Genomic DNA, 25,728 nt, shown 5'->3' on the forward strand with positions numbered 1-25,728 from the left:
CGGGCCAGGGGTGCCGGGGCGCTCGGGGTTCGGCGGGCACCCACCGAGGCGCGCTTTCAGCAGCAGCATGTTGGCCAGCTCCACGGACCGCCGCCGCAGCCGCCGCCGCCGCCGGGGCCGCCGCCGCCGCCGGGGCCCCCTGCTACGCCGCCGCCGCCGGCGCTCCTGCCGCGGGCGCGGGGACCCGGCGGGGGCGGGCCGAGGGGCGCCAGCGGGCCGGCCGCCGGGCTTCCCCGCCGTCACCACTGCCGCGCCGCGGCCCGGGCTCTCGGCCCCATCACCCACGCTCCGCGCGCGCACCGCTCTCCTCTCGGCTCGCCGCCCGGAGCCTCCGCCGAGCCCGACCGAGCCCAGGGCAAAGCTCCCTGGCAGGGCCGCCCCCGGCGGCCAGCCGCCTCGCAGCGCGGCCGGCTCCCCGCTAACGGCTCCCAGAGGACGGAGCACGAGCGCCCCCTCACGCAGCACCGCGGGCGGCAGCCGAACGGCGCGGGCGCCGCTGCTGCTCCCGAAGGCCTCACGCAGGGCGGATGCGGAGCGCCGGCCGCGCGTGGCCTGCTGGGACTTGTAGTCGCTGAGCCGATCAGACGGGTTGAGCCGGATGTGTGTGTCTACCTGCGGACGGCTCGGGATCGCGACACGAGGGCGGGGCGGCTGCCAGGTCCCCGCACGTGCGTCCTGCCACCCACTCTCCACGGGCTGTCTCGGGCCGCGTCCTCGCCTCCAGGTCTCCGAAGCCGTGCGGAATCGGGCACCGTGGGGCGCGGCGAGCGTAGGCCATGGGGAAGGCCAGGGCCAAAGGGGCGCGCGCTAAGGCCCCCGGGGCCCCGGAGCAAGCGCGGGGCGGCCGGGCGAGGCCCAACCCCAACCCGTTCGAAGTGAAAGTCAACAGGCAGAAGTTCCAGGTTCTGGGCAGGAAGACGCGCCACGACGTGGGGCTGCCTGGGGTGTCGCGCGCCCGGGCCATCCGGAAGGTAAGCGGGACGCCTTTTCCTGGTGGCCGTCCTCCCGCCAGGTGGCTGTCCCCTCCCCAGCGGCCGTCCCCTGCCCGGGCCGCGCATGCGGGCAAGGGTGGCGTCTTACCCTATGGGTTCATTCCTGAGCGCAGCCCGCCTGCCAGGTACCACTAACACCCCCCCGCCCGGCCTCCCTGCCCCCGGCTTGGCTCGAGCCACCACGGACCACCACACTCGCCAGCGTGATTTTTATATTCTGCCGGCGCTGCACCGACGCGGGAGCCGGATTGCTGGGACCTGGGCCACACTGGTTTGCCTGGAACGCCCTGGGCCCCCTGGCTATTTCTCTGTGCCTAAATTTCCTCATCTGTAAAATGGAGATCGTGATCACACCTACATCCTGGACGGCCGGGAGGACCAAATGAGGACAGTGCCCGGCACAGCTAGATGTCATGCAGCGCATGCATCCTATGTCAGTTAGATCGAGTGATCATGCCTCTGCTTTTGCATGGGCTGGAAGGACCTTCCTCTAGAAAACTGTCCCTTCCTCGAGGCCCAGCACACGTGCATGACTCCTTTTAAATTCCGACTGTGCTGCCATGGCATCTGTACAGACCTGTTATCACCTTTCCTCCTTGAGACTTCGAGCTCTACTGGTTTAGGGATCTTTTTCTTCACAGGATAGGGGGTGACATAGGATGCCCAGTAGGTGTTCGATGAATGAGTATTTCTCTTCTTTGAAGCACATGACCTGTTCATTGCCGGGTTGACTGAAATGCTGCCTTCGGTGGAAGCGTCATGGCTTTCATCCGTGGCCCCCAGAGTAGTCTGTACCTTTCATATTCAAGTGGCATCCTGTATTGCTTCTGAGACCTGTTCATTCATTGGGTTGTTGAACAAGATCTACTGTCCCCCTGAGGAAAATACATTTGTAGGTTGATGAAAAAGTGCCAGGAAGGACAGGTGAATTTCCTAGCTTCACACAACTGGTAGGACCTGGGGCTTGCACCCGGGGTGAATGTGTGTGAAGCCTTTATGCTCCACTGAGCACTCATATTTAAGTTCTTTTCTGGCTTCTGGAGAGGATAAAGATGTATTAAGTCTTGGCCTCTACTTTCAAGGGCATGTAATCTATATTCTGCCCCACAGTGTGCGATCCAGTGGATCTTCGAACTGAATCAGATGTCATGCTGCTGCAGGAACTGGTGGTGTGTACAGTGGACAAGACGGGGGCTTCCCATGGACCTTGATGGCCCCCAGGGCACACCCCAGAGCAGGCATGGAGGACCAGATAGTGCAGCCTCTGGAATAGACACACTGTAGTTTTCTTATTTCTTAAGTGGGATAATAATACACACCCTCTCTCTCCTGGTGGTTGTAAGAATTAAATAAATTGTGCATTAAGCACATAGTGTTTTCTAAATAACTGCCTATTATTCGTAAATTTCTCAGCTTGTCATTCCCAGACTCCTTCACAATCTGGCTCCAATCTATTGTCCTTGCTTTTGCCTTTTACAACTCCATTTGTCCCGAAAGGCCTGTTTTATCCCCCAAATCTCCCAAGGATCTGGCCAAGCCACCACTCTAATGCTTTCCCGAGCCCCACAACCCAAAGAGGACAGGGTGCTCGTGCCTCTGATACCTGATAGGCCCACCTCCCTCTGTATGGAAGGCCTGGGGGAGCCCCCGATGCTGTCCCTGAACCCTCCAGTGCTTGGCCCAGAATACAAACTCGAGGTGTTGACGGAATCAGAACTCAGGGCTTCCGAGGGTCTCCCAGTCATTGTCCCATGTAGTGGAGTGTGTTCTGAGGCGTGAAGTCCACGAGTTCAGAGCTGTCTGGAGGGACGCAGGTCGTCCAGTCGAGTGAGGTCACGATTTATGCAGAGAGACAAAGAGCCCTCGAGGCAGGCTTGAGTTTTACACCTGTGATGGTCCCTGGGCAGTGAGTGGGCTGTACCGGACATCTGTGGTCAGCAATGGCATTTTGAATGTAAAGTGAAAGCAGGCTTCGTGTTGGGGCTGCCAGGGGCCAGTCCCTGCCATCACTGTACAGCTGTGCCTCGGTCCACATTTCCAACATCGTTTGCAAAATAACCAGAGGTAATATTTCTGATCCTGTACAGTGGGACAGGCGCTGTGTTAGGAAGGTTACGTTTAATCCTCACAGCGATTATCCCCGTTTCAGACCTGGGGAGCAGAGACAAAGAACAGCTCTGTAGTGGGACCCAAATCAGATTCAAGCACTTAGCGCACAGCAGTTCCCCTGGGCCCGGCCCTGTGTTAAGCCAGCTCCTCCTGTTAACTTTTTTTTCCCCCTGAAGTGAGGAGCGGGGAGGCAGGAGACAGACTCCCGCATGTGCCCCACGGGGATCCACCTGGCATGCCCACCAGGGGGCGATGCTCCGCCCATCTGGGGTGTTGCTCTGTTGCAACCAGAGACATTCTAGCGCCTGAGGCAGAGGCCATGGAGCTGTCTTCAGTGCCCGGGCCAACTTTGCTCCAATGGAGCCTTGGCTGCGGGAGGGGAAGAGAGAGACAGAGAGAAAGGAGAGGGGGAGGGGTATAGAAGCAGATGGGTGCTTCTCCTGTGTGCCCTGACCAGGAATCGAACCCAAGACTTCCTCACGCCAGGCTGATGCTCAACCACTGAGCCAACCGGCCAGGTCTTCCTCCTGTTAACTCTTGTAACCCCCTGAATGACAGGTGAGGCCTCTGTGGGCAGAGGGGCTGGGTGCCTGCTCGAGTCCCCACGGGATTTCTGTCCACACCCTGGGCTGCACATCCCAGGCCAGGTGCACGGGTCAGTGAGTGACCTGCCAAGTGCTGCAAGTATCGGTCTGAGGTTACAAATATGGTTTAACAAGTAGGCAAATTTGCAGATACGGAACACAAATAAAACAGGATTGACTCACAGACAAACACATGTACATAACAAGCTAGGAGAGAGTATGCTGCCAGTCTGTGCCTGGCTCTGAGCATGAGGTTGGGGTTGACACAAGGTTTCCTTTTCAGCTCCTTGTTCAGAATTCCCCTTCCTCTCAGCTGGCACCCCAGCTGCTCGAGCCTCTTCACCTGACGCGGTGACCTCTGAGTGCTGGCTTCGGCCACCTCCGTGGTGGTTGTCGTTTCTCTTGAACCTTCCGAATCGGGCGTGCCCTGGGGGGTTTCCCTGTGGTCACCTGAGGCCTCTTTGTCTCCCTTGTACGGTGGCAGTCCAGTTCCCCCGTCCAGTAGATTGGCCCTTTTATTGGACCATTGGTTGCAAGTTGCCTAAGGCACACACCATTGTGGTGTCCCCTGTGGAAGCGTTTTCCCTTTGGGGACTGAGATTGCCAGGCTTGTGTCACGATGTTTTCCAGCGCACCCAGACGCTGCTGAAGGAGTACAAGGAGAGGGATAAGTCCAATGTGTTCAGAGACAGGCGCTTCGGGGAGTACAGCAGCAGCCTCAGCACCGAGGAGAAGATGGCGCGGAGGTTCGCTCTGGAGCAGCAGGTGAGGGGACTCTGGGAGGAGGGTCTGCACACGGAAGTCAGGCACGTTCGTGCGTGCCCCACTGGGTCCAGAGGGTGGGTCGAGTCCTTCCGGCCCTGGTCTGGCATGGGCAAAGGGGAAGCAGCCCTCTGCAGCTCCATCTGGGTGGGTCAGTATCAACCAGAGTGCACGGCCGTGATGAGTCCTCTAGTTCTGACTAAATGCACTGCCTTCAGCTGGGGGGGGCAGTGAGTGGCCAGCGGGGCGTTCCCAGTGGGTGAGGCTGTGACGTGCTGCAGCGCAGTCTGTCCCGCTGACTCCCCTCCTGCGGCGTGTGTTTATACTGGAGTCACTGTGTTCAGGTGACCCAGACGCACCTCGGAGCTGCTAAGGCTACACCATCACAATGCATGAACAGTAGAACGATAATTAAATTTTTGCTCTTCAGTGGATGTGGAATTTTAGAAAACTGACTCCCCCCCCAACTTCTATTAGCGACAACATGAAAAGAAAAACATCTACAACCTAAATGAAGATGAAGAATTAACTCATTACGGCCAGTCTTTGGCAGACATCGAGAAGCACAACGAGGTGCTTGACAGTGACAGTGACACTGAGGAACGAGGAACGCTGTCTGGTAAGCACAGGCGGCAGGGGACAGGCACCTGCCTGCCACTCAGCTGTCTTCCTGCCCTTCTTGGAGACCTTGAAAGATGTAGTAGCTGGGTGAAAGTGCCACCGGTCCTTGACCTCTCAAGAGGCTCTGCACATGACGGGATTTTCTCGTCAGTCTAGGACTGGAAGAAGGTGCGCGGGCAGACGCAGGTGGAGGTCGCTAAGACAGGCAGAGGCGTCCGCAGGCTGAGAAAGCTCGGCAGGCTTATTTGGGCGTCACCCCAGTTCATTTTAGCCAGGAGTTCAGAGGGACCAGGTGACCCGTCCAGCCGTGAGTCCCAGGTGGGTGGGTGAGGCGACAAGCCAAGGAGTGTGGCTGATGCTGTGTCTACTTCCTCCACCTGCATCCGCCTGCACAGGTGTGGCAGGGGACAGGGGTGGCTTGATGTAATAGCCAGGTGGCAGCTCCAACCCAGGAAGCCCAAGGGGAGCAAGATGAGGCTGGAGCCCCGCTCGGCCCCAGGGCTGGCGGGGCTGGGAAATCAGCTTAAACATTCCGTTTCCGTGACTGCGATGAGATTGGGGGCAGACTGCCAGACAGCTAAGCCTATCCTCCCAGCCCATAAAGAAGTGGGATTTTTTTTTTTTTTTTTTTACAGAGGCAGAGATAGACAGGGACAGACAGACAGGAACAGAGAGAGATGAGAAGCATCAATCATCAGTTTTTCGTTGCGCTGTGCGACTTCTTAGTTGTTCATTGATTGCTTTCTCACATGTGCCTTGACCACGGGCCTTCAGCAGACCAAGTAACCCCCTGCTGGAGCCAGCGACCTTGGGTCTAAGCTGGTGAGCTCTTTGCTCAAGCCAGATGAGCCTGCGCTCAAGCTGGCGACCTCGGGGTCTAGAACCTGGGTCCTTCCGCATCCCAGTCCGACGCTCTATCTACTGCACCACCACCTGGTCAGGCAAGAAGTGGGATTTTTAAAAGTTTCTTTCCACGTCAGTTCCATGGCTCCCCTGGTGCTTTACTTCTGTGCCCTGGTAACTCGGGCCGGCTGACGAGCAGCGGGTCTTGTTGGCCGTCACGGGGTGTGAGGGCCAGAGGGTCTCAGTGGCCCTGAGCGTCGGCCCTTCCTTCCTGGGGCTGGATCCCAGCTGGGTCTGCTGCGTTTGCTGCTCTTTCACAAGACTGGATGCAGTGAAGAAACAGGTCCTTTTCTGTGGTGGTTCAGGTCACTCTGGGTCAGGGCCAGTGGGTGGTCATCTTGGAGTGGCTCATCCTGGGCATTTAAGTGCCACTGGGCGTGGGGTCACAGGCCAGCCCCTGGGTGTGGGGTTCCTCCCTGACCATGGAGTGAGCTCACAGCACTGGGTGTGGGGGTCTCAGGCTGGCCCCTGGGTGTGCGGTTCCTGCTTGATGTGGAGTGCGGCCCCAGGACTGGGCGTGGAGCAGTGTCCGTGCCTGGGCCTCATGGCCATGACTCTGCTCTGTCTGCAGCGGAGCTGACGTTGGCCCACTTTGGAGGTGGGGGGCTCGTTCAGTCGACCTCGCAGCAGCCAGGCCAGGGTGGGGAGAGACCTAGATCCCGCAAGGAACTGATCGAGGAGCTCATCGCCAAGTCGAAACAAGAGAAGGTACGCTGCTGGCGTTCGGGGTGCGGGGCAGCTGCGTCCCACGCTCGCCAGAGCCCTGCAGCTTTCCTCCGTGCAGGGTTCTAGTCTGCCCACTACTGTCTGCGGACATGGTGAAGGTGTTCAGCGTGCTCAGTGTCACCGAGCATGGACTTCTGATGGCTTGTTGTGATTCGGGGGGTTTTGTTGGTTGGATGATTTCAATATTTTGACGTAGAGCAGGATTTGTAGAACATCACTGCTCTTTCCCAACAGTGCGTAGGCTATAGCGGACCCAGTGCTGTCCACTAAGGTTGTGTGGCTTTGTGTAGAAAGTACTGATCGCCTGTGGTCCCTTTTCCTGTGGACACAGCATCGTGGACCCTGCGGTGGTCGGGGGTGGCCGGGGCAGAGTCCAGCAGTAACTGTGCGCTGTCTGCTCTTCCTCACCAGCGGGAGAGACAGGCTCAGCGGGAAGACGCCCTGGAGCTCACGGAGAGGCTGGACCGAGACTGGAAAGGGATCCAGAACCTGCTGGCTCGCAAGGCGCCCCCGTCACAGGACAGAGACAGAAAGGAGAAGCCCCAGGTAGGAACCGTGTGGCGGACACAAGCACCAAGCTTGCATCCGCTGGCTTGACCTTCGTTTGCAGAAAAGGTGGCGTCTGGGTGACCTGGTCTCTGGTTCTCTTTGGACCTGAGTTTCTGCTCAAGTTGTATCGGGTTGTCTGATTGTGTTACATTGGGGTGGACATAAACTAAGGATTACTTTAGTATCTGTTCCACACTGATTAAAGAATACTCCTGTGGGGAGAGGTGTTTGAATGGATACATTTACCAGTTTTCCCTCCAAACAATGTTTGGTTCTGCACTGCCAGGCTCTCCCTGGGCCATAGGGTTGTGTGCTGTTGGGTCACCTTTGTGAGTTCCCCTTGCTGTGGCTGTTTCTTCCCCCAAGCTCTCTTTGGGAGGGGGGCTTATCGCCCAGATGAGCCATGTTCAGTTCTATTATTAAGGCAGATGTCTTTTTTTTTTATATTTTTCTGAAGCTGGAAACGGGGAGGCAGTCAGACAGACTCCCGCATGCGCCTGACCGGGATCGACCCGGCACACCCACCAGGGGGCGATGCTCTGCCCACTGGGGTGTTGCTCTGTTGCAACCAGAGCCATTCTAGCGCCTGAGGCAGAGGCCACAGAGCCATCCCCAGCGCCCGGGCCATCTTTGCTCCAATGGAGCCTCGGCTATGGGAGGGGAAGAGAGAGACAGAGAGGAAGGAGAGGGGGAGGGGTGGAGAAGCAGATGGGTGCTTCTCCTGTGTGCCCTGGCCGGGAATCGAACCTGGGACTCTTGCACACCAGGCTGACGCTCTACCACTGAGCCAACCGGCCAGGGCAAAGGCAGATGTCTTTTGAGGAGAACTTTCTAGAAGCTCTGAAAAGTCCTCTGTGACCTGAGAACAGCTTTCTCTCAGGAAGACAAGACTCAGATGTGACCCTGCTTCTTCTGTGACGGATCCAGCTGTGACTGAACATGCCGGGAGCTGCCTGGCAGGTCTATTTGTCTTAAAATAAACAAACTAAAAATGAAACCTTCCTTCTGCCCGCCCTAGCCTGATGCCTATGACATGATGGTTCGGGAGCTGGGCTTTGAGATGAAGGCCCAGCCCTCAAACAGGATGAAGACGGAGGAGGAGCTGGCCAAGGAGGAGCAGGAGCGGCTGGAACACCTGGAGGTAGGGGTCACGTGACAGGGGATGCGGGTCACCTGACAGGGAGGAAGCCTGGGATTCCCCAGCCGATTCCTGGAAACTGCTGTGACCTTCCTTTCAGGACTTTCTGCTTTGTTCTGTAAGGTGGGGTGAGGATACTCTGTTTCAGTCAGGGGAACCTTGATAGGCTGTTTAAAGCTTGCTTTTTTTTTTTCTTCTTTTTTTTTATATTTTTCTGAAGTGAAGCAGGGAGGCAGTCAGACAGACTCCCTCATGCGCCCAACCGGGATCCACCTGGCACGCCCACCAGGGGGCGATGCTCTGCCCATCTGGGGCGTTACTCTGTTGCAACCAGAGCCACTCTAGCGCCTGAGGCAGAGGCCACAGAGCCATCCTCAGCGCCCGGGACAACTTTGCTCCAATGGAGCCTTAGCTGCGGGAGGGGAAGAGAGAGACAGAGAGGAAGGAGAGGGGGAGGGATGGAGAAGCAGATGGGCGCTTCTCCTGTGTGCCCTGGCCGGGAATCGAACCCGGGACTCCTGCACGCCAGGCCGACACTCTACCACTGAGCCAACAGGCCAAAGCTAAAGTTTATGTTTATTTTACTATGTATATAAATGTCTTTTCTCTTTTTGTTTTAATTGATAAGTATCTTTTCTCTGATTATAAAAGCATAAATGTTGGATAATACCCCTCCTCGTCAAGGCTCCCCACGTGACCCCTCTCTCCTGCTCAGGCGGAGAGAGTCCGCAGAATGCTCGGGAAGGACGAGGACGCAGCTGCTCAGAAACCCACACACGTGTCTGCCGACGACCTGAACGATGGTTTTGTGCTGGACAAGGACGACAGGCGTTTGCTCTCCTACAAGGTGAGGCGTCTGCCTGTCTTCCTTTCCTCTTTAGCTTACAAGGACCCAATTTGGGGTGTTTTACGTAATAGGGTTATCCCAGGAGGAAACCATCTTTTTAAGCGTTTCCCTGAAACTCCGTGCTCGGCGTGCACCGTGTTCGGGCCCCAGGGCCAGGGCGGCCACAACGAGGTCCTCACCCTCCCTCAGGTCTCCTCTCACTTGTACCCAGTTGCTAACAAATGTTCGATCATCCGCGTGAACTCAGAGTTCATTCATGTGGGGAATGAACTCACCACGGTGAGCAACCTGACCACTTCCCAGTAAAATACGTTTCTGAGTTCACTCGTGAGTCTCCCCTTTTAGAGTGTGTCAGTCGGGTGCAGGGCAGGCCGGTGTCTCCGCAGGAAGGGACCCAAGGCAGGGAACTGGGCGCTCACAAAACACGGTTATCTGGGGAGACAGTCAGGTCTCTCCCAGGTATTGGGGTCCTGCTACCCCTAGATGCAGCCCAAACCCCAGGAAGCCCCAGCTGACCCAGCTGCCCTCTACCCCGGAGCCACTGGGGGCCAGCGTCCTGGCGGTGGGGGTGGGGGGTGGTTCCAGCCGTGACCCTGTGACGGGTTCTTGTCGGGGGCAGGGAGGGCCGGGCCCGAGGACAAATGCAGCAGAGGGCTGTGCCCTGCCGGCGAGTGAGCACGGCCCTTGTGTGTGCACAGCCCCTGGGGCGGTCGTGGGAGCTCCAGCCTCTTCTCCTGGGGTCGTGATGCGTGTGGCTTCTGTATTCTGCTCCAGGACGGAAAGATGAACGTCCAGGAAGAGCAGAGCGAGGGAGCCGGTGACAGCTCAGACGGCAAGGGAGAGGGCGAGGACTCCGGCGAGGGCTCGAGCGAGGGTGATGCGGAGGACAGCGGGGGCTCGGACAGCCACTCGGACCTGGGAAGTGACGTGGACAGCGAGGAGGACAGTGGGGGGCTGGCGCAGGAACCGCGGCTGACTCCTGGGGCAAGGCTGGCCGGCGGTGGGCAGGGAGCACGAGAAGCTGCCGGAACCGAGCTGCCCTACACGTTTGCAGGTGACAAGCCGCCGGGCTTTCCTAGGTTTCGGGACAATGTCCAGCCTGGCGAGGGGTCTACCTCACTGCGGCTGCAGGTGGAGTGGGATCTGAGGATGCTCTTCCAGAGTTGTGGACACGTGCCGTCTGGACCCTTGCCTGGTGGACAGACACTGTCCTCTGTGTCTCTCCGGTGTTGCTCTGGGTCCCAGTCCAGGTCCTGCCGCAGTGGTGGCCTCTGCTCTGTGACCACGGGCAGGAGGAGGGCAGTCACACACTTTTCTCTGCAAGTGCCTTCGTGCTGTTTCTTAAATGTCAGCCTTTGTGGCGCACAAGCAGCTGCACAGAGACCCAGGCCGGGTGTGGGGGGGCCAGTGAGCCACCGGGCAGGGGCTGCCTGTGTGGAGACCTGGGCCACAACATCTCAGACAGACTCCAGTGAGTTCTCTCCAGGATACGGAGGAAAGCCACCTGGCTCTGGTCAGCAGTCCCACTTTGTCCTGTGACTGCAGGTCATTTCCAGAGACAATCAGCTCGCGGGTGAGGCTGGTTCCCCTGGAAGTGGTGGGAGTCTCAGGTGCCACGGCTCCTCACGTGGCTCCTTCTGGCCCAGTCTCTCGCCTCCACTCACGGTAGGCTGGGTGTTTAGGCAGAGTCCTCAGAGTGTGAAGGTTGCAGGTCATTCCTCATGGTGCGGTTCTCAGGGGGCTGCCTGCTGCCAGCCCAGCTTCCTCCCCCTCCCACCCAGGACACACAGGTGTCTGTGATGTCACAGCACGCAGTGACATGCACATTTCTGTAAACAGATGTTAAACTGCCTCCCTGAAGCAAAGGAAGTAACACCACTTACCTACATTGTGTTCAGTGTTTGCCGCTGTCCCCAGGAACGGGTCACTCTCATTCTGAGCGGTAAGTGTGGAGTGTGTGTTTCCGCAGCCCCTGAGTCCTCTGAGGATCTGAAGTCTCTGCTGTCAGGAAAGTCGATGGAGGAGCAGCTTCTGGTGGTGGAGAGAATTCAGAAATGCCACCATCCCAGCCTCGCTGTGGGAAACAAGGCAAAACTAGAAGTATGTTGGGTCAGTGGGTTCAGGGCATCAAGCCATCCCCTGGGCTGTGGGATCGGGGCGCTGGAAGTTGCTGGTCAGCAGGAGCGCCTGGCCCTCTGGGGCGTGATGGCCAGGGCTGATGACCCAGGTGGGGGTTGGAGCCGGCACGGAACCTGGACACGCATCACCCTGAGGCCCTGGGCAAGCCTGGAGGAGGCCCACACCGGTGTCCGCATGTCACCCACGCGGTGGCTTTGTGCAGCCATAGACCAGCCCGTCAGCCAGGCCAGACTGATGGGGAGCCGGTGACGTGCCTCTTCCCTCAGGAAGTGCTGCCGTCGCTGTAGGGGCCCAGGCGCCTGTGCCCCTGGTCTCCGGTGAAGGCTTGGGTGCAGTCTGCGTGCTGTGCGGGTCTCACCAAGCTCTCGAACCCACTCCTCTGAGGGCCCAGCGGGGTTCTTTGCCCGTCAGTGGCCCGGAGCCCCCCATGTCGGCCAGAAGAGGGGACCGTGTATGCCTGCCCATGGCTCGTTCCGGGTCAGCACTGAGCTGTCCCCAACATGTCCCCCCCAGAAACTGTTCGGCTTTCTTCTGGAATACGTTGGAGACCTGGCTACAGGCGACCCACCAGACCTCAGAGTGATTGATAAGCTGGTTGTGTAAGTAGAAACTGGGCCTTGGGCTGAGCGGAACCATTTCATCCTAGTCAGAGTCATAAGAGATAATAAGAGTCTCTGTCAGGGTTTTTGAGGTCGCCCTGGTAAAGGGGCACCACGGGTACGGCAGTGGGCGTGCTCCCAACAGGGAAAGCTCGCTGCCACCTGTCGGCCTGCTGCTGCCACCCTAGGGAAGGACGTGTCTTTACTTACAAACAGAGTGACCCAAAGACAGCCAGACGCCATCAGCCGGGTTGATAGTATTGGATGGCTGGTTCGCTGTTTCTTTCTCCCAGTGACGTGTCACGCTCTGCCTGGGTGTCCGAGGGGTGTCTGGGGTTCGTCGTGGTGGGCAGCATCTCATGGTCGCCCAGGTCCGTGCCTCAGTGGCACCAGCGGGCTTGTGTGGAAGCTCCAGTCAGGAAGCACATCCCTCCCGTCCACCTGTCCCTGCGCAGGGCCAGGAGCTAGTTTCGAGCGCTTGGCGCACTGAAAACCCCGTGAGAGCAGAGCCCGCATGGCGCTCCTCCCCGTGGCGGGGTGCTTGGGACAGGGGGCAGGGTTTCCGCGCTGCTGGGTTGGTGAGAGCTTGGGGCCTGCTGGCCTCTGCCATTTCAGACGTGCTTGTGAGGGACAGTGAGTTCACGGTGAAGTGCTGTAGGCGGTCGGCCAGGGTGGGCACAGAAAAGCATGCTCCACCCTCCCCCTCAAAAAATGAATGTGCTCCTCAGTCTGTCAAACTGAGTGTAGGTCAGTGGTTTTCAGCCGCATTGTACAGGGCGGTGAACTCTTCAGGGACCAGCATCAGTGCTTAGACCAGCGGTTGAGAAACCCTGGTATAGATTATGTGGATTATTATTATGTGGATTATCGTACAGAAGTCACCTGGCTCCCCACAAAGCCAGCCAGGTGTCAGAGGGAGTGGGTCGTCCAGCGGCTTCTGGCTCCACCTTGCAGTCAGCGGGCGACGTCATAGGAGTAGCCACCTGGGAGGTCTGGGATCTTCTGTTTTCTCCTCCGAGTGATGCCCTGTTGACTTGTGTTTCTGACGAACAGGCAGTTGTACAACCTTTGCCAGATGTTTCCGGAATCGGCCAGCGAGTCCGTCAGGTTCGTCCTCCGCGATGCCATGCACGACCTGGAAGGGACAATCGAGGCCAAGGGCCGGGCCCCGTTCCCAGGGCTGGACGTGGTAAGCAGGGCTCAGTCTGACCAGGTGCCGTCCCGCATCCTGCAGACCACCAGGGTGGTTGTGGGAGGCTGCCCGCCCCTCGGGCCCGGGGAGACCTGGGAAGGGTTGTTCCTTCGTTAGTGGTGAGCTGCAGTGTGTTCATGAGAGAAGCTGCTCTGGCTGCATGTGGTTCGGACTGTCGTCTTCTTGGCAAAGAGACTTGAAAGGAAACATCCGCAGCTGGTGTAGCCGTCCCCATGTCCGGCCGTGCCCTGAGAGGTGTGGGACCGGGTCCCCGGGTCCGGCCGTGCCCTGAGAGGTGTGGGACCGGGTCCCCATGTCCGGCCGTGCCCTGAGAGGTGTGGGACCGGGTCCCCGGGTCCGGCCGTGCCCCGAGAGGCGTTGGGACCGGGTGATGACAGCTGTGGGGGGCAGCGCCCATCAGTGACGTTTGGAACGTCTGCTCAGTTACTTCGTTTTCTCATCTTTGTGCTGAAACGAATGAACAGGGATGAGTGAAACGTAAAGATACGGGATGTGTGTTCGTGGTTTTAAGACTCCCCAAAGCAGGATCCAAACCAGTCAGTGTTCGTGGACTCTTCCTGGGGCTGCGTTTCTTCCGGGGGCCCCAGCCAGCATGGTTCCTCGATCTTTCCCCATAATCCGCGACGGGTGGGTACAGCAGCCCCGGTCAGGGCGGCCGGTCTGCCTCCTCGGAGCCCGCTTCTACCCAGGAGTACCGTGGGGGCTGAGGGGCGTGGCCGGGGCAGGAGTACCGTGGGGGCTGAGGGGCGTGGCCGGGGCAGGAGTACCGCGGGGGCTGAGGGGCGCGGCCGGGGCAGGAGTACCGTGGGGGCTGAGGGGCGTGGCCGGGGCAGGAGTACCGTGGGGGCTGAGGGGCGCGGCCGGGGCAGGAGTACCGCGGGGGCTGAGGGGCGCGGCCGGGGCAGGAGTACCGCGGGGGCTGAGGGGCGCGGCCGGGGCAGGAGTACCGCGGGGGCTGAGGGGCGCGGCCGGGGCAGAGGAGTACCGTGGGGGCTGAGGGGCGTGGCCGGGGCAGGAGTACCGCGGGGGCTGAGGGGCGTGGCTGGGGCAGGAGTACCGTGGGGGCAGGAGTACCGTGGGGGCTGAGGGGCGCGGCCGGGGCAGGAGTACCGTGGGGGCTGAGGGGCGCGGCCGGGGCAGGAGTACCGCGGGGGCTGAGGGGCGCGGCCGGGGCAGGAGTACCGCGGGGGCAGGAGTACCGTGGGGGCTGAGGGGCGCGGCCGGGGCAGGAGTACCGCGGGAGCAGGAGTACCGCGGGGGCAGGAGTACCGTGGGGGCTGAGGGGCGCGGCCGGGGCAGGAGTACCGCGGGGGCTGAGGGGCGCGGCCGGGGCAGGAGTACCGCGGGGGCTGAGGGGCGCGGCCGGGGCAGGAGTACCGCGGGGGCTGAGGGGCGTGGCCGGGGCAGGAGTACCGCGGGGGCTGAGGGGCGCGGCCGGGGCAGGAGTACCGCGGGGGCTGAGGGGCGCGGCCCGGGCAGAGGAGTACCGCGGGGGCTGAGGGGCGTGGCCGGGGCAGGAGTACCGCGGGGGCTGAGGGGCGTGGCCGGGGCAGGAGTACCGTGGGGGCAGGAGTACCGTGGGGGCTGAGGGGCGCGGCCGGGGCAGGAGTACCGTGGGGGCTGAGGGGCGCGGCCGGGGCAGGAGTACCGCGGGGGCTGAGGGGCGCGGCCGGGGCAGGAGTACCGCGGGGGCAGGAGTACCGTGGGGGCTGAGGGGCGCGGCCGGGGCAGGAGTACCGCGGGAGCAGGAGTACCGCGGGGGCAGGAGTACCGTGGGGGCTGAGGGGCGCGGCCGGGGCAGGAGTACCGCGGGGGCTGAGGGGCGCGGCCGGGGCAGGAGTACCGCGGGGGCTGAGGGGCGCGGCCGGGGCAGGAGTACCGCGGGGGCAGGAGTACCGCGGGGGCAGGAGTACCGTGGGGGCTGAGGGGCGCGGCCGGGGCAGGAGTACCGCGGGGGCAGGAGTACCGTGGGGGCTGAGGGGCGTGGCCGGGGCAGGAGTACCGCGGGGGCTGAGGGGCGTGGCCGGGGCAGGAGTACCGCGGGGGCTGAGGAGCGTGGCCGGGGCAGGAGTACCGTGGGGGCAGGAGTACCGCGGGGGCTGAGGGGCGCGGCCGGGGCAGAGGAGTACCGCGGGGGCTGAGGCAGAGGAGTACCGCGGGGGCTGAGGGGCGCGGCCGGGGCAGAGGAGTACCGCGGGGGCTGAGGGGCGCGGCCGGGGCAGGAGTACCGCGGGGGCTGAGGGGCGCGGCCGGGGCAGGAGTACCGCGGGGGCTGAGGGGCGCGGCCGGGGCAGGAGTACCGCGGGGGCTGAGGGGCGCGGCCGGGGCAGGCTGCCTGGCCTTCGACCCCAGCACCGTCCTCAGAGCTGCGGGTCCGGCTTCTCCCCTGGTCTGTGGTGGGGCTGACGGTGACTCTGCCTGCCTTCTTGGTGCCTCGTGTTCTAGTGGCTCTAGGCTGTCTGACCCACGGGAGTCCCTGAAAGGAATAGCTTGCTACCATCATCGCCCAAGATAAAACGGCCACATTTATGTTTTGGATGTCACCCTGGGAGAAGGTGGTTGAGGCAGCTTCACGTGGTGGATACAGCTGAGGCTCCCCTCCTCCTGGGGCCGAGTGGGCTGGGCAGTGTCCAAGTGTCCACCTCGGAGTCCCGTCCGCGCTGCTCCCTGATGGTGCCCGCCCACCTCCACCCGCTCTCACACGTTTCCAGTCCCGCCACCTGCATTCATACCCGATGTGGAGCTTGAGATGTCGCCTTTCGTGACTGGCTGTTGTCTGAAATAGGCCTGGAGCTCTGTGGTCCTGTTGTCCCACGGTGAGCAGAGAGGAGCTGGCCCTCAGCTGGGACGGCACAGAGCTCATGAGAGCACTGAGGGGACGGCCCCTCCAGCCCCCCCCACTGCGCCAGCAGCCCGCGATGTCCTCATCTGTGTAAGGGTGTGCTACGCCCGGTCCTCACGATGACCCGGCAGGGCACTGGGCTGTCACAGCAAGAGGGATTCTTCTCTCCGAGCTTACAGCTCAGAGCAGAGTGGACAGTGGCGGCCACTGCCTCCTGAGCCAAGGCAGAAAGGGCAGGGGGTGAGCAGTCAGTAGTGACCCCTGCCCCAGCATGTGGGCCGGACACCCCAGGACAGCTGGCCAGGGCTGGGGCCCCAAACCCTGCCAGGCTGCCAGAACAGGGCAGCCTCATCCTGCTCCCCCCAGCAGCCTGGCAGGGAACCCGCACGCTCCAGAAGAGCCTGGCTGTGTGGTGTGGCTGTGGCTGTGGCTATGGGTGTGGTGTGGCTGTGGGTATGGGTGTGGTGTGGGTATGGGTGTGGCTGTGGGTGTGGTGTGGGTATGGGTGTGGTGTGGGTATGGGTGTGGTGTGGGTGTGGCTGTGGGTATGAGTGGGGTGGGGTGGGTGTGGCTGTGGGTATGGTATGGGGTGGGTGTGGCTGTGGTGTGGGGTGGGTGTGGCTATGGGTATGGGTGTGGCTGTGGTGTGGGGTGGGTGTGGTTATGGGTATGGGTGTAGTCATGGGTGTGGCTGTGGGTATGGGTGTGGTGTGGGGTGGGGTGGGTGTGGCTATGGGTATGGGTGTGGTGTGGGGTGGGTGTGGCTGTGGGTATGGGTATGGGTGTGGCCGTGGGTGTGGCTGTGGGTATGGGTGTGGTGTGGGTGTGGTGTGGGTGTGGGCAGCTCCCGCGGGAGCCCCAGCCCCAGCCACGAGGCCACCGTCCCAAGGCAACACTGTCAGGGTGTCGCTGGTACACCAGGAGTAACCATTTTGCTCCTGAGCCCTTCTTGCAGGCAGTGTGTTAGACTCCGTCTACCCTCTGTGATCCACATGGTTCCACTCTTTCCAGCTCGTTTACCTGAAAATCGCCGGGATGCTGTTTCCTACCTCTGACTTCTGGCACCCCGTGGTGACGCCCGCTCTGGTGTGTATGAGCCAGCTGCTCACGAAGGTACGTCCTTGTGCACGTGGACAATCAGACCCGCTCCCTCAAAGCCAGTGGGCTGAGTAAGGGTCGTGGACACTGACCGCCAGGTCGGGCAGAAGAGCAGCTCATCTGGAGGTCCGTGGGGACGAGGTGGGAGCCCTGAGGTCAGAAGCAGCCCCAGCCCCTACAGCACTCCGGCCTCAGCAGGCCCAGGTCGGGTGGGGGACGGCTTCTGATTTAGCAACTGGAGGTAACAGAGGGAGTGACCACAGAAGACAGCCTTTCTAGTGGAAACAGTACCAGGTCTGATAGGGGGTCTTTCTATTCCCCTTTTGGCTTAAAAAGGTCCAAGTAGTTCCTTTTCCCTTGATTAGGCATAGGACTGGGCACATGCATGCCATCACCGTGGACCTTAGATAAACAGAGCTGCGTGGTGGTCTGCCTGGCGCAGTGTCTGGACCTTGTCTCCCCCAGTCACCGAGCCCTGTTCCTTTGCCAGTGCCCCGTGCTGTCTCTCCAAGACGCTGTGAAGGGGCTCTTCCTGTGCTGTGTGTTCCTGGACTACGTGGCCCTGTCTCGGAGGTTCATACCTGAGCTGATTAACTTTCTCCTTGGGATTCTGTACACAGCCACTCCAAACACGCAAAGCCAAGGTGAGTTGATCTGAGGGAGCTTTTTCAAATATATTGTACTTTAGAATTTTTTTCAAGACTTTTAAAAGGAATTTGTCCTCATTGTAGAAAGTTTGGAGTGTGGGAAAGTGGACAGAAGACAAATGCCTAAAGCCCACCACTTAGAATAGCACCCTTTTCTTCCTGTGTGTGGTGGTGTACACACCCACTGTTTGCAGAAATCGGGGCATTTTACCTGCATCACAGAAGCCAGAAGCCACATGTGACGCTGCACTGTGGCGTGCCCCAAGACTCACGGACACCCAGGCAGCCACGCTTCCCACCAAAACATGGACACTGTCTCAGCCTTCTACAGGGGACTGTGTTGACATAATGGTCTAATGTGCTGGCTTACGTAGAACACATAAGATTTACGTTACGTCTCTGTGTGGCAGCAAGTGAGCGCTGACGCGCATGGGGCTCCCCGTGCTTCCAGTAGGCAGTGCCAGGCGGTGTGGTGCCTGCGGTCTTCTGAGTCTCGGGAGGAGAGAGGGTCGGGTAGTTTCTGATGCGGACGCGGCTGGCACTTACTGATCTTCTGAACTGTTCTCCTCCTCATCACTCCCTCCACTCCCGGGGCGCTCACTGTGCCTTCCAGAGCTGTCCTCCCAGCACTGCTCCCCTCGGCATCGTGGGAGACACACCTGGCCTTGGTCCCCTCTCTCGGCCACATCCGTGGGCTGCGTGCCATCTGTCCTGGCTGCTTTCCTGCCGTCCTGCACGTGCTGCCACGTGCTCCCTGTGCGCAGCGCCCCACTCTGCTGCTCCCTGTGCCAGCGCGGTGGGCACGGGGTGGGCACAGCCTCAGAGGTGGCTGTGGTCAGGGCCAAGTGCAGCATACAGCAACTTGGCCGGGCAGCAGGTGAGCGGCTGTCGACCTCTCGCCTCCCTCTCTGCTGTGCCCTCCCCACAGGCTGCTGCCCCCTCTGCCTCAGGTGACCCTCCAAGTGCCGACAGGGTTAGGTCCTCCATGCTCTGGGCTCTCTGCTGGCCTTGCCTTGTGGGACAGGCCTCCGACCTGGTGAACTCTGCAGCCCAGCAGCCGTCCAGCCCTCCTGACTGACCCTCATCCTCCTCTGCTCCTGTGTCATTGACTGTTTCTAATTTTTCAGTCCAGTTCATTTGTGTCTAATGGGTGTTCTTTTCAGCCTGCCTCCCCCACGAGGCAGCAGACATGGCCCCGGAACCTGCCAAGGCCATCACCCCAACTCCGCTGCTGGAGCCCATGTGTCTCCGCCATGCTCACTGCCCTGTCCCCATTGAAATTCAGGTTACACCCTGGTGCACCCTTTCCGACCTCTGGGGAAGAATTCGGAGTTGCTCCTGGTGTCTGATGAAGAGGACAAGGCCACGTGGCAGAGGGGGAGCCTCTCTCTCCACTGGGCGAGCGGACGGAAAGCCCAGACTGAGAGAGAGGCCAACCACACCAGGTGCGTGCGGCCCCGAGGTGCCAGCCCAGAGCTCAGAGGCCGGCCAGGAGCCAGGTACCCTGGGACCCGGACCAATAAAAAAATTTTTTTAAGTTTTAAAAAAAGAAGAAGAGCCTGACCAGGCGGTGGTGCAGTAGATAGAGCATCGGACTGGGATGCAGAGAACCCAGGTTCGAGACCCCGAGGTCACAAGCTTGAGCGCGGGCTCATCTGGTTTGAGCAAAGCTCACCAGCTTGGACCCAAGGTCGCTGGCTTGAGTGAGGGGTTACTCGGTCTGCTGAAGGCCCATGGTCAAGGCACTTGTGAGAAAGCAATCAATGAACAACTAAGGTGTCCCAACGAAAAACTAATGATTGATGCTTCTCATCTCTCTCTGTTCCTGTCTGTCCCTATCTATTCCTCTCTCTCTCTCTGTCTCTGTAAAAATAAAAATAAAAATAAAAGAAGAAAATACTTAGGACTCAAAGGGGGTAGGATACTTGTACAATGAAAACTACAAACGCTACTGAAAGGAACTGAGGACGTAAGTGGGAGCATCCCGTGTTCCTGGGCTGGGAGGTGGAGTCCCCTCCAAAGGCATCACATTTGAGATTGGGTTTTTATGGGTTTTTATTTTTTTTATTTTTCTGAAGTTGGAAACGGGGAGGCAGTCAGACAGACTCCCACATACACCTGACCGGGATCCACCCGGCACGCCCACCAGGGGGCGATGCTCTGCCCATCTGGGGCGTTGCTCTGTCGTGACCAGAGCCACTCTAGCGCCTGAGGCAGAGGCCATAGAGCCATCCTCAGCGCCCGGGCCAACTTTGCTCCAATGGAGCCTTTGCTGCGGGAGGGGAAGAGAGAGACAGAGAGGAAGGAGAGGGGGAGGGTGGAGAAGCAGATGGGCGCTTCTCCTGTGTGCCCTGGCCAGGAATCGAACCCGGGACTTCTGCACACCATGCCGACGCTCTACCACTGAGCCAACTGGCCAGGGCCTTTGGGATTGGGTTTTAACATGGCACTTCTGCCTGACCAAGTGGTGGCACAGTGGATAGAGTGTTGGACTGGGATGCGGAGGACCCAGGTTCGAGACCCTGAGGTCGCCAGCTTGAGCACAGGCTCATCTGGTTTGAGCAAAGCTCACCAGCTTGGACCCAAGGTCGCTGGCTTGAGCAAGGGGTTACTCAGTCTGCTGTAGCCCCACAGTCAAGGCACATATGAGAAAGCAATCAATGAACAACTAAGGTGTCACAATGAACAACTAATGATTGATGCTTCTCATCTCTGTTCCTGTCTGTCTGTCTGTCTCTATCTATCCCTCTCTCTGACTCTCTCTGTCTCTGTAAAAAAACAAAACAAAAATATGCCACTTCCATGTGGTCAGATGCAAAGTCTACGGTAGGAGGAGGGAGAGGACTGTGCTTTTTGTTGTAAGTCTCTTTTTCTTTTTTTTTTTTTTTCTTTTTATTCATTTTAGAAAGGAGAGAGAGAGAGAGAAGGGGGAGGAGCAGGAAGCATCAACTCCCATATGTGCCTTGACCAGGCAAGCCCAGGGTTTCGAACTGGCGACCTCAGCATTTCCAGGTCGACGCTCTATCCACTGCGCCACCACAGGTCAGGCCAGTCCCTCTCTTTTTCTGATTTTTAAGTCACACGTTATTTGAAAGAAAAAAAAAAATTTAATGAGGTTAAATACACAGAACAATTTACCATCCTCAGCATTTTTTCAAGTCAGTTCAGTGGCATCACCGTCGTCACCTCCAGGGCGTTCCAATCTTCCCAAACTGACGCTCTGTCTCCACGAAGCATCCCTCCCCCATGCCCCTGGTGACCTCCATGCTGCTCTGGTCTCGGTGATCTGACAGCTGTGGGTGGGGCGTGCAGTGTTTCTCCTTTGTGATTGGCTCATCGCGGCCCAGTGTCCTCCAGGTCCAGCCGGGCTGTAGCAGGTCTCAGACTTTCCTTCCTTTTTAATGCTGAATCGCACTCCACTGTATGAATGGACCACGCTTTCTTATTTTTTATTTTTATTTTTTTATTTTTTGCACTTTTTCGAAGCTGGAAATGGGGAAGCAGTCAGACAGACTCCCACATGCGCCCAACCGGGATCCACCCGGCACGCCCACCAGGGGGCGATGTTCTGCCCCTCTGGGGCGTCGCTCTGTTGCATCCAGAGCCATTCTAGCGCGTGAGGCAGAGAACACAGAGCCATCCTCAGCGCCCAGGCCATCTTTTTGCTCCAATGGAGCCTTGGCTGCAGGAGGGGAAGAGAGAGACAGAGAGGAAGGAGAGGGGGAGGGGTGGAGAAGCAGATGGGCACTTCTCCTGTGTGCCCTGGCTGGGAATCGAACCTGGGACTCCTACACGCCAGGCCGACGCTCTACCACTGAGCCAACCGGCCAGGGCTAGGACCACGCTTTCTTATTCATCCATAAGTGGGTGCTTGAGTTGCTCCCACATTTCTGCTATTGTGAGTAATGCTGCTGTGAACAGAGGTGTACGAGTATTTGAGTCCCTGCTTTCCGTTCCTTTGGGGATATTCCCAGAAGGGGAATCGCTGGATCGTAAGAAAGTTCTATTTTTTTTTTTTAAGACAGTTCTTTTTTTTTTTTTTCTGAAGCTGGAAACGGGGAGAGACAGACAGACTCCCGCATGTGCCCGACTGGGATCCACCTGGCACACCCACCAGGGGCTATGCTCTGCCCACCAGGGGGCGATGCTCTGCCCCTCCGGGGCGTCGCTCTGCCGCGAACAGAGCCACTCTAGCGCCCAGGGCAGAGGCCAAGGAGCCATCCCCAGCGCCATCCTTTGCTCCAATGGAGCCCTGGCTGCGGGAGGGGAAGAGAGAGACAGAGAGGAAGGGGGGGAGTGGAGAAGCAAATGGGCGCCTCTCCTGTGTGCCCTGGCCGGGAATCGAACCCGGGTCCCCCGCACGCCAGGCCGACGCTCCACCGCTGAGCCAACCGGCCAGGGCCAAGACAGTTCTATTTTTAATCCTCTGAGGAACCTCCATACTGTTTCCCACAGTGGTTGCACCAGTCTGCATTCCCACCGACGGTGCACAAGGGTACCCCTTTCTCCACACCCTCAGGAACACTTGATTTCTGTTTTGTTTTTGAGAGAGGAGACAGAAGTATTAACTCATTGTTCCACTTGTGCACCCACTGACTGCTTCTAATACGTGCCCTGACCTGGAGCTCAAACCAGCAACCTCAGGACTGAGCCAGCAACCCTGGGATCAAACCTATGACCTTGGTGCTCTGGGACGATGCTCTATCTGCTGCACCCTGGCCAAGGCCATGGATTTTTTTCTTTCTTTCTTTCTTTGAGTAGTCACAACCATCCTAACAGGTGTGAGGTGGTATCTCGTGTGGTTTTGACTTGCATTTCCCTGATGATTAGGGACACTGAGCACTTTCTCACATGCCTGTTGGCATCTGTGTCTTTTTCAGAAAAATGCCTGTTCAAGTCCTGACGTCCATTATTTCCATGAAAAACAACGCCACTTTCCCAGAGTGTATTATTTTCTTAATATACTTGCTTCATTTTGGAAACAGTAACTTAAACACTGGAATAGGAGCCCCTCTTCTCGACCTGTCCCCGCGTTCCCATGCCACTCCTGTCCAGGGAGACGGGCTGCATCTTGCAGCCCTCGGGCCATGGGCAGATGTCCAGCCTCCACCTGCTGTGGCCGTGTTGGGCTGCTCTGAGTTGTGTTGGTTGGAATTTTGCCGAGATTATCGCCTGTAGCCCTGAAGCTGATGTCGCCCCTGCAGACTGTCCTGCCTGGCCGTGTGTCTGGCTCTGGTGAAGCGCTGTGTGCTCCTGTATGGAGCACTGCCTGCCTTCCATGACATCACGAGGCCCCTCAGAGCCCTCCTGGGACAGCACCTGGCTGACCACAGTCACCCCCGCGAGCTACAGGTGAGGCTCCCAAACATGAGGGCTCTCGGCCCCGCTTGGCCGTGTTCATGATTAGTGGCAGGTTAGTGGGCCCTTCTGTCCGTGAGGCTGCAGCCCTGAAAATCAAGGGCACTGTTTTCACAAATGAAAAACTCAAATGGGAAAGAAAGTCTGGTGAGAAACTCCGAGAAGCAATTGCTGGACGGAGTCTGGACCTGGGATTTATCTGAGAACCGTCATGCTGTCATGTGTCCCCTTCTGCCTGCCCACTGCCCACCAGGGCTTGGGCACATGTCCCTCCTGGGCCAGGTGGGTTTCCTGAGGCTGGTCTCCTCATCCCAGACAAAGCAACAGCTGTGTGGGACCGCCCCTCACCCCCATCTTCCCTGGAAGCTCCATCCAGTCCTCGGCTTGCACTTCACTCTGCGTCCCGCTTCCCACACGTGCCCCGTGTCACCACCCCATCTCTCTGCCTGGGCTCTGGCCTGAACCGGCCCTGGGATCCTGTTAGGGGCGTGGTCCCTCCTGTGGCAGCCGGGCCTTCCCCTACACCTCTGACCTCCTCACCTGGGTCTGCACCTGTGGGTTCCCTCTACTCGGCCTGCACTCTGTAGAACCACAGGACGAACCCTCACTTCCCGTGCCTCTTCTCCACGGCATGGCCACCTAGGACGTGGGCCTATGAGGGCATCCTGTCATCTTGTGGAAGGCTGATGAGGCTGAAGTGTCAATACCTGCTTTTGCGTCCTGTAGACATGCTTGTGGCTTGTCCCTTAGTTTAAAGGGCAGTGTGGCTCTCTTGCCCTGTGGGATTCAGGCTGGCCAAGGGGCCACCGTGCTCGTGGACTCGAGGTGAACTGTGCTGGTCATACTTTGCATGTAGTCCCTATGGAGTCGGGGCATTTGGCCCTCAAAGGTGAACCTCCAGACCGAGTGGGGGAAGCCTGAGTTCTGGGACACACCTGTGCGAGGGGAAAGGAGAGGAACTAGCATCAGCAGGCTGGATCACTGGTGCCCTGTGCTGGCAGGTCTCTGGGAAAGAAGACTCCATCACAGGTGCTAGGTGCCGGATGCACAGACTGCCCTTACTAACTGCCCAAGTCAGACGTCCTTCCCATCAGTCTTGGTGGGTCCACAGCCCTGGCTCGTGGGGGGCTGAAGGCTGTGTGAGGAAGGAAAGGAGCTGCCTTGGTGAGCACCATCCTCCCCCAACAGCAAGGTGAAGCTTCCATCACAGCCAACCACAGCTATGAGCAAATCTGTGTACCTCAGCCCTTACTATAACAGAGGAGGCGATAAGCCCAGGAGAGTGAAGGGGGTGAAGTCGCACTTCTGCCTCCTCCCTCCCAGAGGCTGCACGGCTGACTGGAGGGCCGGTGAGGCCACGGTGGGCTGTCACAGCGCCACTTTTGCCCCTGTTCCAGGAGCTGTGTCAGAGCACACTGACCGACATGGATGCCCAGGAAAGGCGTTATCAGCCCCTGATCTGCGAGAAGAGCAAGCCGGTGCCGCTGAAGCTGTTCACTCCCCGGCTGGTCAAAGTGTAAGTGCAGTCACCGCCACAGGGTCTTCACAGGGGCGGCACCCCCTCCCCCGCAAAGGCCCAGCTCACGAGGGGGCCAGGGTTGGAGTGTGGGCCCACCTGCGGTCATCGGGACAGCCCCGGCGGAAACAGGACTACCTCCACTCTGGCCTCCTGAGCGCTGGCATCTGCTTTGTAGGCTCGAGTTTGGAAAGAAGCAAGGGAGCAGCAAGGAGGAGCAGGAGCGGAAGAGGCTGGTCCACAAGCACCGGCGCGAGTTCAAGGGCGCCGTGCGGGAGATCCGCAAGGACAACCAGTTCCTGGCTCGGATGCAGCTCTCGGAGATCATGGAGCGGTGTGTCCTCCTCCCCGAGTTCCCGGGGCCTGGCGGCAGGGCGGGGCGGGGCCCTGGCGGCGGGGCGGGGCCCCAGCAGGTTACATCCCCTGCCTGTCCGCTGTCTGCACATCCAACCTCCAAAAAGTAATCCAGAAATGGGCTTTTTTTCTTGTAGGGATGCAGAAAGAAAGCGCAAGGTAAAGCAGCTTTTCAACAGCCTGGCCGAGCAGGAAGGTGAATGGAAGGCTCTGAAGAGGAAAAAGTTCAAAAAATAGTTTTTTCAGTGAGGCCAGGGGACGTTGTAGATTGAAAGCAAAGACGTTGTCATCTCAGTGTGACTTCTCTCTTCCTGTACTTCAGTTCCCATTAAAACACCCCTCCTGAGGAATGTGCTCTCAGAACCGGGAACAGTTCTCCCTGAGAGCTAAGTGCTGATAAACCAGGTGACTCGAGTCATCGAGTTTAGACAAAACTCCATCACAGGGTTTGAGGACTGAGAGGATTCTGGCCAATGTCACGCAAGGATATTTGTTTTCATGTATGAAATGCAGTGTCATTTCATGTTCTAAATCCTGTTTTTAATCATAAAGTGAGTTTTGCAAAAATACATCAAAGAGGCAAAAATCACCCCTACCTCCTGTGCTCTAACAGTGGTCACGATTGGCACTGTTCTAATTCATTCTTTATCTGATGCTTTGGGGTGCCCAGTCTGGGTTCCGAGAGCTGGGCCGCTGTGGAAGGGGGTGGCGGGGGACGTGAGCCCAGACTG

At 59.1% G+C, this 25,728-nt stretch overlaps 2 protein-coding genes and 1 long non-coding RNA gene across 3 annotated transcripts in view; 1 reads left to right on the forward strand and 2 right to left on the reverse strand.

Moving 5' to 3' along the window:
* The window catches only part of GRK4 (G protein-coupled receptor kinase 4), a 69,927-nt gene extending 69,502 nt beyond the window's left edge, over window positions 1–425 (reverse strand). The window contains exon 1 of the mRNA XM_066280428.1: window positions 45–425. Within this exon, the coding sequence (XP_066136525.1) occupies window positions 45–69 (25 nt within the window). The 5' untranslated portion in view covers window positions 70–425. The remainder of the gene's footprint in view (window positions 1–44) is intronic.
* A 156-nt stretch (window positions 426–581) lies between these two features.
* On the forward strand, window positions 582–25,592 carry NOP14 (NOP14 nucleolar protein). The gene is made up of 18 exons (XM_066233637.1): window positions 582–971; window positions 4,316–4,450; window positions 4,925–5,066; window positions 6,543–6,679; window positions 7,109–7,243; window positions 8,265–8,387; window positions 9,100–9,231; window positions 10,006–10,285; window positions 11,201–11,331; window positions 11,884–11,969; window positions 13,023–13,158; window positions 17,036–17,137; window positions 17,613–17,766; window positions 19,055–19,214; window positions 22,974–23,121; window positions 24,525–24,643; window positions 24,822–24,977; window positions 25,135–25,592. The coding sequence occupies exons 1-18, from the start codon at window positions 777–779 to the stop codon at window positions 25,232–25,234; spliced, it is 2,571 nt and encodes an 856-aa protein (XP_066089734.1). The 5' UTR covers window positions 582–776; the 3' UTR covers window positions 25,235–25,592.
* Window positions 23,128–24,873, reverse strand: LOC136306879 (uncharacterized). Its single transcript, XR_010725704.1, has 3 exons — window positions 24,743–24,873; window positions 23,668–24,062; window positions 23,128–23,216 (listed from the first exon to the last, which is right to left on the reverse strand). It is a non-coding gene; the product is annotated as an uncharacterized lncRNA (long non-coding RNA).
* Window positions 25,593–25,728: the final 136 nt, after the last annotated feature.

The sequence above is a fragment of the Saccopteryx bilineata genome, chromosome 5, assembly GCF_036850765.1.
Source record: "Saccopteryx bilineata isolate mSacBil1 chromosome 5, mSacBil1_pri_phased_curated, whole genome shotgun sequence".
NCBI classification, from domain to species: Eukaryota; Metazoa; Chordata; class Mammalia; order Chiroptera; family Emballonuridae; genus Saccopteryx; species Saccopteryx bilineata.

Coding starts and splice junctions, on each gene's coding strand:
- NOP14 (XM_066233637.1), top strand. CDS start 777: ATGGGGAAGGCCAGGGCCAAAGGGGCGCGCGCTAAGGCCCCCGGGGCC. Junction 5,067..6,542: donor GGAACGAGGAACGCTGTCTG/GTAAGCACAGGC, acceptor CTCTGTCTGCAG/CGGAGCTGACGTTGGCCCAC. Junction 11,970..13,022: donor GTGATTGATAAGCTGGTTGT/GTAAGTAGAAAC, acceptor TCTGACGAACAG/GCAGTTGTACAACCTTTGCC.